Raw genomic sequence first — 14,732 nt, forward strand, 5'->3', positions numbered from 1 at the left:
TGATTTTGTATCCTTGAGACTTTACCAAATTTATTTATCAATTCAAGGAGTCTCTTGGTTGAATCCTTGGGGTTTTGTAGGTATAATATCATGTCATCAGCAAAGAGTGAGAGTTTGATCTCTTCTGGTCCCATTTGGACTCCCTTAATTCCACTCTCTTGTCTGATTGCTGTAGCGAGGACTTCCAGCACTGTGTTGAATAGAAGTGGAGATAGTGGGCAACCTTGTCTTGTTCCAGTTCTAAGTGGGAATGCTTTCAATTTTTCCCTATTCAGTATGATATTGGCTATGGGTTTGTCATATATGGCTTGTATCATTTTTAGGTAAGCCCCATCTATGCCTATTTTGTTGAGCGTTCTTATCATAAAAGGGTGTTGAATTTTGTCGAATGCTTTTTCTGCATCTGTTGAGAGGATCATATGGTCTTTGTTTTTGCTTCTGTTTATATGGCAAATTACATTTATAGATTTGCGTATGTTGAACCATCCCTGCATCCCTGGGATGAAGCCCACTTGGTTGTGATGGATTATTTTCTTGACAAGTACCTGCATTTGATTGGCTAGGATTTTGTTGGGAATTTTTGCATCTATATTCATAAGGGATATTGGTCTATAGTTTTCTTTTTTTGTTGCCACATTATTCTTCTTTTTAAAACAACCGTTTAAAAATGTAAAAAACATTCTCAGTTCGTGAGCTGGAAAAAAGAGGTCATGGGCTGGATTTGGCCCACAGGTATTATTTGTTGACCCCTGAACTAGCAGGACAAAATTCAACAATCTTTATAGAAAAGTAACAAAATCCAATCCATCAAAAATATCAAATTCACAATGTCCAACAACCAAACATTACTGGACATGCCAAGAGGCAGGAAAATATAATTTATAATCAAGAGTAAAATCAGTCCATAGAAACAGATCCAGAAATGATAGAATTAACAGCCAAGGATTTAAAAATAGTTGTTATAACTGTGTTCACATATTTAAAGGAAAATATAAACAAAATGAAAAAAGAAAGAGAGTATATAAAAAAGAACCAAAAAATTTCTACAGATTAAATAAATATATAATTACTGAGATAAAAATTAATTGGATGGGATTAATAGCAGATGAGATACTACAAAAGAGGAAATCAGCAAATATAAATATAACAACAGAAACTATCCAAACTGATGCACAGAAATACAAAAGATTAAAAAATAATTAACAGAGTATCAGTCACCTATGGCATAATATTATGCAATCTAATGTATATGTACTCGAAATCCTTCTTGGGGTGGCAAAAATATTTAAAGAAATAATGACCAAAAATATTCCCAATTGAGGAAAATAATAAACCCGCAGATACCCGGAGCTAATAAACCCTAAGGAGGATAATCATCCCCTTTGAGTAACTGAAATGACAGTTAAAGAACCAAATGACAGTAACTTTAAAACTGATACTTCATAAATGGCAAATTATCTTGGTTTCAAATAGAACACTTTTGTCTTTTACCTTATCAGGTCTTAAGCACCGAAGAATTATTATTTTCTGTAGTTCATTTAGCCTCTTATCCATCGGTACTGGAAATTCTGCGTTGTGTGGCTCTTTGCTGTTGTAGATTTCTTGCCATTCAGATATATGTTCACAAAAGTGCGTCCTAATGGAAAAGAGTTTAATATTCTTTTCATTGGGAAAAATTTAAAAAGAGATTGTTGAACAAGGGGAAGAAACAAGATGACTATAGAACCATTTAAAAATCACTAGATTACAAAATAAATGTACCCATCACTATTCAGTGCTAAATCATCAAATTAGAACAATTACCTGAGTCCTTTAAAGGCAGGAAATTCACTTGCACGACAAATTTCCTCCCAGCTTTTATCTTGCAGCCAACTTGGATCAGGATTTTTCTCAGCACTCTTAAGACTTACTCCTCCAGTTAAAAGAAACATCAGTTCCTGATAGTCAATCTCCTTCTTTGCCCTGTATGCCCAAAAGAAGGACTGTTATAAAATTGTTGGTTTTAAAACTGAATGACATCAACTTCTCTTTTATAGCCTGGATGGGATAACCAGTACTGTACTTCCTCTCCTGCTATAAACTGCTAGAAAACTGGACAAAGTTAATGAAACAGCTGTTTTTGGAAAGTACTATAGCCAGTGCAGGACTGTGGTCCCTGAGAGAAGAGAGATGAATAAGGTGACTCCTATGGTTGCCTCAGCTGTCTGCCTGGAAGCACTTTCCAGACTACAGAGCAGAGAGGTGATCAAAAGCAGAGCTCAGCAATATTGCTAAATTGAAGAGAGAGAGATTAGAGTTAAGGAAGGCTGAGGTGGCTGGACTTGGTAGGCAGAATACCAGAGAGGAGAGGGATGAATGGAAAAGGAGCTCCAAACATCTGTATAGGTGTTCTTTTTAGTCTACTAATAAATGCAGTCATATATCACTTAATGATGGGGATATGTTCAAAGAAATGCATCATCAGGTGATTTCATTATTGTGTGAACATCATAGAGTATACTTACCCAAATCTAGATGGTATAGCTATTACACACTAGGCTATATGGTATAGCCTGTTATTCCTAGGCTACACACCTATACAGCATGTTACTGTACTGAATACTGCAGATAATTGTAACATAATGGTAAGTATTATATTTATGTAACTAAACATATCTAAACATATAAAAGAAAGTGTAAAAATATGATATTATAATATTATGGAACCACCACCAAATATGCAGTTCATTTGAAATATTGTTAAGTAGCACATGACTGTACTAAGGCCTGCATGAATAGGGTAAAACTCTAGGAGCCCAAGCAAAGAATGTCTGAGAAGCTGTAAACCGAATGGCTCCCAGAGATTACACAGGACTGGGAAATATTATTTCATGCCAGCCAAAGTTGAATCTTTGTTGAACACCAAAGGAATTCAGTGATGACATGAGAGGATCACCTTAGTAGTGAAGCTAACATAGCATTAGACTAAAGGCTACTCTAAAACTACCATAAGAAAGCTTAAACACAAGTCTTGAAAAGATCAAGCTAATACAGTAGTAATTTAACTACCTGAAAAAATAAAGCTCTTTAAAGGAATACAAAATTTCCAGCATTTACCAATATAAAATTCACAACATTCATAACAAGCAGAAAAATCAGTCAACAGATAGACATAGAAGCAAAAGAGATAATACAATTAGCAGACAAGAATGTTAAAAGAGCTATTATAAAACGCTAAAGGAGTTAAAGCAAAATATGACACGATGAAGACAGAAATAGACAATATTAAAAAGACCAAATGCAACTTCTAAAGATAAAAAATATAAAAACTGAGATACAAATTTACTGATTTCTTTGCCAGGTGTACAGAAATAGACCTACACTAAAAAGAAATGTTAAACGAAGTTTCAGGTAGATGGAAATCTGGATATACACAAAAGAATAAAGAGCACCAGAAATGGTAACTATGTGGGTAAACATAAAAGACTTTTTTCTTATTATTTAGGTCCCTGTTAAAGGAACAATTGACTATTTAGAGCCAAGTAGTGACAATGTGCTCTGGAGTTTATAACACTTATAGCAAGTAAAATGTACAACAAAAATAAAACAAAGCTAGGAGGGAGAAAATGGAAACATGTTGTAAGTTCTTATACTTCATATATGTATAAAGTATCATACTTACACTTCTTATACTTTTAATCATACTTCTTATACTTCACATATATATGAAATATAAGAAGTATACTGACAGTATACTATAAAGGTATAATAAAATTATACTTCTTATACTATATATGAAGTTATATATAAAGTGGTATAATTTTAACTGAAGATAGACTGTGATAAGTTAAAAAGGTATACTATAACCGTAAAGAAATCACTAAAATAATAGAACAAGAAATTATAGCTAATAAATCAACAAAAGAGAAAAATTGAAATCATAAAAAATATTCAATTCAAGAAAAGCAGAAAATGTGGAATAAAAAATAGGCAAAACAGAAAACAAATTATAAGATGGTAGATTTAAAATGAGCATATCTTTTAGCACATTAAATGTAAATGTTTTAATCAATCTCATTAAAAGGTAGTGATTATAAGATTGGATAAAACAAGCAAGACTTAATTACATTCTGTCTGGAGAAACACAGTACAATATGAAAAATACAAATAAGTAAAAGGTTAGAAAAATATATACCATATTAACACTAATCAAAAAAAAGCTGGAGGGGCTATAATAATATTAGAAAAAGGAGATTTCAGAGCAAAAGATATTACTAGGTACAAAAAGGGTCAAGTCAATTGATCAAGAGGATATAATAGTCTTTAACATTTATACATCTATTAATAATAACAGAGTACCACAACACAAAGTAAAATTGATAGAACTGCAAGGAGAAATCCCTATAGTTGCAGATTTGAACACTTCAATACTTGATTGAAAAAGTAGAAAATCAGTAAGGAGAAAGCAGATTTGGAGACCAGCATGACCTACCTGGCATTCATAGCACGTTACACCCAAAATAGCAAAATACACATTCTTTTTGAGAGCACACAAAAAACTTACTAAGATAGACCATATTCTTGGCTATACAAATAAGTCTCATTTATAAAATTTCTAGAATAGACAAACTATGAGATAGAAAGCAGATTGGTGGTTACTTGGGACTAGGAGTCAGAGCAGAAACTGGCTAAATGGGTACAAGGCAACTTTTTGAGGTAATGAAAATATTCTAAAATTGATTTTGGTGATGGTTGCTCAACTGGATAAATGCACTAAAAGTCATCTAACTGTATTCTTACAATGAGTGGATTGCAAGGTATGTAAATTATAACTCAATAAACCTCAATAAAGCTGAACAAAAAGAATAAAGGAAAATTCTATCAAGTGACTTCAACTATATATTATTAATAGAAAAATGCAAAAGAACATCTACTGTGTACTATCTTTGTGTAAGAAAGGAAAATAAGAAAAACATACATGTATTTCCATATTTTTACAATAATTTTAGAATTAAATGGATGGATTTAGTAGCAGATTACTGAACTAGAAGAATAAAGCTTTGAGAGTCAAAGGAATAGAAAATATAGAAGAGACTATAAGAGACACAAGGAATATATGAGAAAGTCTAAAATATGTGTAACTAGAAAAGAGAAGGAAAATGAAGCAGAAGGAACATTTGAAAAAATTATTACTATTTTCCAGAACAGTTGATATTAAGTCACAGAATCAAGAAGGCCTATGAATCCCAAGCAGGATAAATCAAAAGAAAAATACACTGTTAGAAGTTAGTATGATGGTTACCTCTGGGGAGGAGCAAAGACTGGCAGAGATTGATGAAGAGCACAAAGGGGGCTTTGGGGACACTGGTACTTTCTATTTCTTGGTTAGGTTAATAATTATATGGACTTATTCATTATAATTTTTCATCAAATTGACATGTAGGCTTTGATTATTTTTCTGTATGTAAGTATGTCAATTTAAAAGAGTGTTAAAGCACATCTAAGCACAAAATACTAACACCTCTAAAAACAAAGGAAAAAAGATAAAACTTTAAAAACAACCTAAGATAAAAGGCACCTATTTTCATAAGGAGAACAACTCAAAACAATAGAAGCTTGAAAACAATGAATGGTTTCAAAGTGCTGAAAGCAAATTCTTTTTTTGAGACAATTGGTCTCACTCTGTCACCTAGGATAGAGTTCAGTGGCATCATCGTAGTTCACTGCAACCTCGAACTCCTGGCCTCAAGCATCCTCCCATCTCAGCCTCCCAGAGTGCTAGGATTACAGGCATGAGCCACCACAGCCAGCCAAAAGCAACCTCTATACCTAGCAAAAATACACTTGAAGAATGAATGTAAAATAAAGATGTTTAAAGATGTTTTCAAGATGTAAAATAAAGACGCATGAGAAGTAAGAGCATTCACGACCGGCAGACATATATTAGTACTAAATGAAAGACTAAAAAGTATTGTTCAGGCTGGGCGCGGTGGCTCACGGCTGTAATCCTAGCACTCTGGGAGGCTGAGGCAGGTGGATCGCTCAAGGTCAGGAGTTCGAAACCAGCCTGAGCAAGAGTGAGACCCTGTCTCTACTAAAAATAAAAAGGAATTGGCCAGACAACTAAAACCAGAAAGAACTAGCCAAGCATGGTGGCACGTGCCTGTAGTCCCAGCTACTTGGGAGGCTGAGGCAGGAGGATCGCTTGAGCCCAGGAGTTTGAGGTTGCTGTGGGCTGGGCTGACGCCACGGCACTCTAGCCAGGGCAACAGAGTGAGACTCTGACTCAAAAAAAAAAAAAGTATATTTCAGGCAGAGCAAAACAGATTTTACATAGAAACTTGGAGAAAGGAATGAATAGCAACAAAAAAAGGTAAATAGGCGGGTAAATTTAAATGAAGATTTATTGTATTGATAATAAATATAGAGTTTAAAATATAGAGAATATTAAAATAGATGACAACAACAGCAAATAAACTAGAATGGGAGTGTTATATAAATTTTAAAAATCAAATAAATATCAATATACCAATACTATCGTGGAAGCCATTGTTATTGGTGAAATGCACAAGTAAAATAATAAATTAAACAAAGCCTTCTCTGAGAAGCCATATTTACAGGTTAGATTTTTCCAAGTAGGTTTTTAAAATAAGTAAATTAAGAAAAGGCAAGTAACTTACAGAAGAAGATTGGCGCACAATAAAAAGGAAAATAACAGCTTGTCCTTCTCAAATAGTGATCGGCATATGTTACAATATAAATTGTATGTGAAGTGGTCATTTAAATATCGTAGGCGCTTTTCCAAAATTTTGGATTTGTTACTAAGAGGTTAAAAAAAGGAAAATATATTGTCAAACAAAACTAAAAAAAAAAAAAATAAGTAACATGAATTAACAGAAAAACTAACCCAAATAAGTTTTGAATACAGTATTTTACATCTAAAAACAAAAACTTCAAATTTATCTGTGAACAGATGCATTCAATTCTCTTGCATATATACCCAGAGTGGAATTGCTGGATAATATGGCAAACCTATGTTTAACATTTTGAGGGACTTCCAAAGTGGTTACACTATTTTGAAATCCCACCAACAGTGTATGAGTGTTCCAATTACTCTATATCCTTGCCAAAACTTGTTATTTACATTTATGTCAATTCTTCAATTTGAATTTCCTCCACCATGTGGGTTGTGTAAATTCAAATTCCAAATCCCAACTGGAAAAGTTTAGGGATTGCAATTACTCAAGAGAGTGTGTTGTATCATGAACTCATGTAAAAGAAATTTCTTATAGCACACATGATAGGCTCAAATCCTTTTTTGTTTTTTTTTTACTTAACAAGTATAGCAGTTACTAAATACCAGACATCGTTATAAACACTTTACAAATATTATTCTATTTAAATCTCATAATAACCCTAAAAGATAGGTACTATTATTATCCCTATTTTATAGATAAGGAAAACTGAGGCAATTACCAAAAGGTTAACTGACTTGCCTGTAGTCATGTAGCTAGTATGTGGCAGAACTGAGACATACTCCCCAACTCCAGATTGACTCCAAAATCTGTGTCCATTCATTAATTGATTAAAGTGAAAATATCTAGCAAACTATTAGAAATGTAGGACTGAAACCTTTTAGAGACTTGAAGGCTGGAAAAAGATAAACTAGAGTTGCCAGCAAAAATAAATTCTGTGCCTTATTGAAATTTTTTAAATAGAGGAGTAAAAATGACTAACGCCTAAACGACTAAGCCTAAACGACTAAGCCTAAATCTTGAGTAGAAGTCAAGCAACTTAAAATAGAGAGAAGGCTTTAATTCTTTTCTTTCTTCCCTTCCTTACTTCCTTTCACTTTTACATATTTTAATGTTCTATAATGAATACATATTATATAAATAATAAGAAAAAAGGTTGTATTTTTTAAATGGAAGGGATTGTGAAAATCCAACCTAGGGAAGACTAATGAAGCTAGAGAGTATTTACCTGTCATGAATAGAGTTGATATAAAGGTTCACAAACCAAATGAGAGAGTACTGGTACATGGGGTCAATGTTAGCCAGGTCTGCAATGCTAAAGAATAGCACCGATGAATGCTTAGCAATGGGCCTATAGCCTTCTCGAGACTCTGCAATTTTGATTTCTGTTTTTTCTGCAATCTAGGCGAAGAGAAAAGGCAAAATTACAAGATAAGGTGTGTATTTTTAACTATGTACTTTTCACATAATTAAGTTTAAATGAAAAAAATACCCTCTAACTCAATGACAAAATTATATAAATCTAATTTAAGCATAGTTGACAAGAGAGGGGAAAGAAAGAAAGAAAGAAAGAAAGAAAGAAAGAAAGAAAGAAAGAAAGAAAGAAAGAAAGAAAGAAAGAAAGAAAGAAAGAAAGAAAGAGAAAAAGAGAGAAAGAAAAGAAGAAAGAAAGAAAGGAAGGAAAGGGGGAAAGAAAAGAAAGGGGGAAAGGGAAAGAATCAGGGAGCGAGAAGTAGAAGGAGAGATAGAGGGAACAAGAGAGGAAAAAAGAAAAAAAAACCCGTTAAGCTTTACAGAATAAAGGTGTGATTAACCACCAACCATCTCTTTCTTATTTGAGAAATACCAGAGCTGTTAATTTTGGTTTATTCTTTGCCTGACTTTGACATGTGTCTGCATAGTCATTCACTCCATTTTATTTTATAGGTAAGAGAGAGGGAAAGAGAGAGAGAGAGCTGGAGAGCAAGTGTATATGTGTTTATGCTTAAGGTGTTAACACATGTACCAGAATCCAGCCCAAAGCCAGCAAAGTAGGTACTCAAAATTATTTGTTGGCTGATGATTTTACACGTTAAGAATACTTTTTGTCCCCAACTAGCTTCTCAGATGTTTAACTTTTCTAACTTAATAGGACTGTAGGTATTCAACCCAAAAAGGAAAAAATTTCTCCAAGATAATAGCACTTCAATTTACAACCCAATCTGATGGGTTAACATTGTATAGGCAAAATACTTCAAGCACTGTTCCAACTCACTCTCCCTCCTTTGGTAATGCTATCTACAGACTCTGATGAATGAGTATGCCTATGCAGTCATATTTACATTGAATACTATTTGTAGCTAATTCAATCAGGAGGCAGGGATAGGGCCAGATTCCAAGATAAGCTAATCAAAATTTTCCCTGGAGAATTAAAGTTTTAAGAGCCTCACAAACTGAAGTCAGGTGGAATTGGCATTAGTGCTAAAAGATAGTGGGATCTTTCTACATTTTGGTTTCTACATCCTAGATGAGTGTATGAAGCAATAAATACAAAAATTTTACAGAAGAAATTGGTCTTCAGATGAAATAGAGAGAAGCACAAAGGGACCGACCACCCAGCCCCAGAAACAGGAGGAAAGACAGAAGCATAGAAATTTAATGTTTTCCATTAATCCTTGATGCTTGGATGTACATCCTGTAATTGGGAAAATAAAATATTCCCTGTGTCTTTTTATTTTTAACTAATTTGAGTGGATTTCTGTTCCTTGCAAACAAACTTTCCACAAAATTATACTGTATAACCACAAATGAATGAAAAGTAAATTTTCAACCTCAGTTTCAACTATAAGTAAGTAAAACAAAGTTATCAACAATGGGAATTAGTGACATTTTACATAAGAAAGCATAATGTTAGTATTCCCATTTAGACTTTCTGCTATTTAAGCCTTGATTTTTCATCTCAAAGGCCATTTTACCACCAGTAGCAATAGCAACAAAAACAAACAGCAAATATTATTATTTTTCAAGAGTAAATAATAATTTAATTCATGTTCCATGGCTTGATCTACAGTATCTTTATAAACAATGTTTGCTAAACTTGGATCCTTAGTATGAAATGCTAGACTTGAGAAATGAATATAAATACATTTTAAAATTATTTACCACTAATGGCCTAAAATCAAAGAACAAGACATTTTCTAAGAAATAGACACTGCAAGTATTCGTTAAGATGTTAAAAGAGGATAATTCATTGTTTGCAAAAATTTTGTGGTCTGTGATATTTATAAATATTATATTTTCTAAGAATCAAAAAAACTAAACTTTAGTCAGGAAACCATTGGAGTTGGAGGTAGGGATAATCTTTGAAATCTATAGAACAGACATTTAAAATTTTATTTGTTTAATCTTGTGGGTTGGGATAAAAGAGAAAAAAAGGTTTTAGATTATTTGGTGGAGCCTTCCTCTTAGGATGGTCTTTCCTACATTAGGTGGGTGGAGGAAAGGTAGAATAGAAGTCAGGGCCAGATGCAGAGTATATTTTGGATCAAATGTATAATGAATTTATAACTATGTTTGTAATGATCAATGGGATTGTAATGATTGATGGAACCCAGTCAGAAAGATATGATTTATTAAATTTCTCTCTCATTGTAAGGTAAAGTACTTGAACCAATGAACACTTATATTATCTCTCTTTCTCCTTGAGTCTTTTTTTTTTTTTTTTTTTGAGACACAGTCTTGCTCTGTCGCCCCGGGTAGAGTGCAATGTTGTGATCATAGCTCACTGCAACCTCAAACTCCTGGGCTTGAGCAATCCTGCCTCAGCCTCCTGAGTAGCTGGGACTACAGGTGTGCACCACCACACCTGGCTAATGTTTTTCTATTTTTTGTAGAGATGGGGTCTTGCTTTTGTTGAGGCTGGTCTCGAACTCCTGAGCTCAAATGATCCGCCCGCCTTGGCCTCCCAGAGTGCTAGGATTATAGGCGTGAGCCACTGCGTCCAACCTCTCCTTGAGTCTTAATAGGAAATAAGCCAAGGCTGGGTGTGATGGCTCACACCTGTAGTCTCAGCTACTCAGAGGGCTGAACCAGAAGGATCACTTGAGCCTGGGAGTTCAAGACTGTAGTAAGCTATGATTGTGCCACTTCACTCCAGCCTGGGTGACAGAGTGAGACATTGTATCTTAAAAAGAAAAAAGGAAATAAGCCAATAAATGCTCCTTATCCTCTCTCCCTTTTGAAGACCAGTATGGTGAGGGGACAACGAGAAGCTTGTTCTCTGACGGGCAGGAACTGGGAGGGGAGACACTATAGAACGTCTTAGCTGTGGTCCCAGCTGGGAGGCTGCCACAGAATATTACTCTAAGACTCTACTCCTTTGGCTCTCCTGAGATGAAAAAACAAAAAAAGTACACCCGACAAGAAAGACTCATTACCATCACATTCGTGTAAAACTAAATCTAGTGTACATAATGGATAAACTGGGGGGAGGGGTGGTGGTGGTTGAGAGATGCTGAGATACTGAGTAATTACTTCAATCTCTGTTTAGGTTTCTTTTTATGTTTTAATTACCCCAAAGTGAAGGAGTACTTAATTCATTGGGTGGGATAAGGAGGACTGAAAAATCTGAAGATTAGTACAGTTAGCCTACAGAAGTCATTCTGCAATACCATTGAATTGTGTGAACTTGGGCTTCAGCTAACCTTTATGGGACCTAGTTTTCTCAATAATGAAGTGCAAAAGATAACCAATAGCTAAGGTCTCTTCCATCTATAACACAGTATGATTCTATAAAAAGAGAAGTAACATAAAAATATCAATTGGCCATGTTAGATGAATTTGCAATAAATGCGTTATTGCCTCTAAACTACTTATCTCCCTTCCCCCACCCTAAACACTCATTCATACCTCTCTCCTTGACAAACAAATGACAAGGTAATGTCAGAAGAACATCTCTATTCATTTCTAGAACCTCTTATTGTCCAATCAACCAGAAACTATCTCCATGTCAAACTATCACACCTCAAACTTCAACTGAAACAGAAGTTAAGACAAGTTCTTAAATTCAATTTTTAGGAGAAGAGTTAACTAAAACTTGAATGAGCCCAACTAGTCTGTCTTTACCTATCTAATAATTATAAATATATATTTTAAACTTTTATTCTAAATTTATTTCTTCTGTGTATAGGTACCATATAGATCAGATCAGGTTTTGAATAATTTAACAGTAAGATATTCTCTTACAAATTTAAAATTAGTTTCTATGTTTTGGTATTTTATCAATTCTCTATCTTGTCCAGTAAGCCTATTATAGCACTTTCCTCAGGGACTGGAAGCAAATTAGAATCTTAAGAACCAAAAGATTTCTAGGATTCTTTTTCACCTGCTGTTTCTTTGTTATCTCATTGGACATCATTTTGGCAGAATCTAAGACTTTAATTGCACTTTCATCTTCTAAAATGTTCCCTTCCGAAGATGATAATGTTTCTAAAATTTTTGTCTCTATATCTTTTAGCTGTTTCTTATTAGCTGCAGACTGAAGAATAAGAGCATTTCGTTCCTCTTCTAATTCTGGTCTAAAAAGATAGAAACATTAGTTTAAATTTATAGTCTTTCATGTGAATTTATATCTAAATATTATGGCTCACAATTTCATAGACATTTAAATAATTTTGTAGACATGTAACACAAACTAAGGTGATTAATCTCTTCATCTCAATTTAAGCAAAAATACTTCCATACAAATAACAACTTGAGAGATTCAAGTGAAACAAGAGCATAAATTGTACACATGTAAAATGTGGCAATAATACGTGCCACAGTAAGTCTAAGAATATGTTAGATTTATCTATATGGAGTAGGAGGTTATGTGAGAATAAGAAGTGGAGAAGAGATTCAGAGTCTGAAACTTCTTATCTGTTTCTTGGTATTGTCATCAATAAGTCTCATTTTCATTATATATTCTATTAACATAATAGCAAATATGGAAAGGTGACTGGTCATAAAACTGGCTTTTTTTTTTTTTTTTTTTTTTTGAGACAGAGTCTCACTTTGTTTTCCAGGCTAGAGTGAGTGCCATGGCGTCAGCCTAGCTCACAGCAACCTCAAACTCCTGGGCTTGAGTGATCCTTCTGCCTCAGCCTCCCGAGTAGCTGGGACTACAGGCATGCGCCACCATGCCCGGCTAATTTTTTATATATATATCAGTTGGCCAATTAATTTCTTTCTATTTATAGTAGAGACGGGGTCTCGCTCTTGCTCAGGCTGGTTTTGAACTCCTGACCTTGAGCAATCCGCCCGCCTCGGCCTCCCAAGAGCTAGGATTACAGGCGTGAGCCACAGCGCCCGGCCTGGCTTTTTTAAATGAAAGGCAAAATTGACACATCTTAATAAACAAAGATGAGATGAAACTTCAAAATAACACAATCCACTCTGTAAAAGAATATGTTATGACATGATTCTGTCTTGGATACTATGCAAGTGAGATTTAAACATTGGAAGTAACAAAACTATCTTATGGTTATTTACTTTTACTTTCAATTTGATTTCATTTAATAGACCACTTGATAATGTTACATTAAGCTTCAAGTGGAACCCAAGATTTCCTTCTTGAAGCAATTCTTTACTATTAGCCCTTCTGGGTCTCATAATATTTTTTCTCATTTAAAAAATAATATATACTAGTAATAGAAAAATACATAAAGTATGAATAAAACAACAAAAATTACCTATAATCTTATCACCACAGGGATAATCACTGTTAACATTCTGGTGTATTCCTTCCCACACTTTTTTTTTTTTAAGATGTAGGGTCTTGCTCTGTCAGTCAGGTTGGAATGCAGTGGCTTACTTCACTTAGTTCACAGCAGCCTCAAACTCCTGCTCACGCAGTCCCCCAGCCTCAGCCTCCCAAGTTTCTAGGACTATAGGCATGACCCACTATGCCTGGCCCAATCGTTTTATATGTATAAGATATATATCCATCTATTAATTATTTTATAAAATATTACCTATATTGTATATAGTTTTATATGCTGCTTTTTCTTTCTTATACTAAGCATTTATTATTTAATTCACATCCTTTATATATAAGAATGAATGCATTTCTGATTATGTCAATAGCATATATTCCCAGGGCTGAAATTTCTGGCTCAAACAATCAGATAGTCACAGCATATAACCTGAATCCTACTACTCATACTAAAAAAAGCCCAACTACAAGATGGTTGGTTTATAACTTACTTGTTACAGAATGGCTATTTTAAAGGATTATATGATTATTTAACTTACAATAGTAAAATATATTTGATGAAGTTTCAAAATAATCACAAAAGTATTAATGGCCTACAAATATTCCTCTCTAAGCCATCTGGAAGCATCTAAGAAAATACATACCTCTCCTTTGCAACAACAATACCTAGTAATTGATCTTCAAGTCCTTCTGGAGTTATCATGAAATTGAGCAAAGACACCTTTGTGGCTAGCTCTGGCATATAGTGTGGATTTCTCAGTTTTGTGGTAATATAAAATTTGAAATCCATAGAATACTCAATAATTACTTCACCAAGTCTGATACAATCAATGCCACCTATAGTTCAGAAAACAAATGCATAGTAAGTGAGCCAGTTACATAGGTCCTCTCCCTATGTACTTCTAAGGCCTTGCCTAGGTTCCAAATAAAGGGTCCTAAAGCAATTTGAAGTAGAAAACAGGTTGTGACAAAGTCACAGACAAAGCAGCAAGTAAGCAATTATATAGCAAACCTCATTCTGGGATAATATAGGACATTTTCTCTGGGTGTCATGAAGCTTGGTAAATCAAGATTTCTTTTGAGCTTTCTTCCTTAGTTTTCAATCATAGTTCTAAAATATTAATGACTAATATATGACTAAAGCTCTTAACAGTATCAGTACTTGGCAGAGACAAAATTGCTATGAGCAGAAAGATCTAAGGTGGACAGTGTTTACCTAAATTCAACTCTGGCTCACATTCACCTTCACTATTCATAATAATGGACTT

General features: G+C 34.1%; 1 protein-coding gene across 1 annotated transcript in view; it reads right to left on the reverse strand.

The window, feature by feature from the left end:
- The window catches only part of DNAH12 (dynein axonemal heavy chain 12), a 211,024-nt gene that overhangs the window by 27,385 nt on the left and 168,907 nt on the right, over positions 1 to 14,732 (reverse strand). Inside the window, exons 58-63 of the mRNA XM_076008843.1 lie at positions 14,109 to 14,301; positions 12,097 to 12,289; positions 7,963 to 8,135; positions 6,660 to 6,800; positions 1,804 to 1,962; positions 1,492 to 1,636 (exon numbers count right to left, since the gene is read on the reverse strand). Coding sequence (XP_075864958.1) covers positions 1,492 to 1,636; positions 1,804 to 1,962; positions 6,660 to 6,800; positions 7,963 to 8,135; positions 12,097 to 12,289; positions 14,109 to 14,301 — 1,004 coding nt within the window. The remainder of the gene's footprint in view (positions 1 to 1,491; positions 1,637 to 1,803; positions 1,963 to 6,659; positions 6,801 to 7,962; positions 8,136 to 12,096; positions 12,290 to 14,108; positions 14,302 to 14,732) is intronic.

Source organism: Microcebus murinus, chromosome 1 (assembly GCF_040939455.1).
Source record: "Microcebus murinus isolate Inina chromosome 1, M.murinus_Inina_mat1.0, whole genome shotgun sequence".
NCBI classification, from domain to species: Eukaryota; Metazoa; Chordata; class Mammalia; order Primates; family Cheirogaleidae; genus Microcebus; species Microcebus murinus.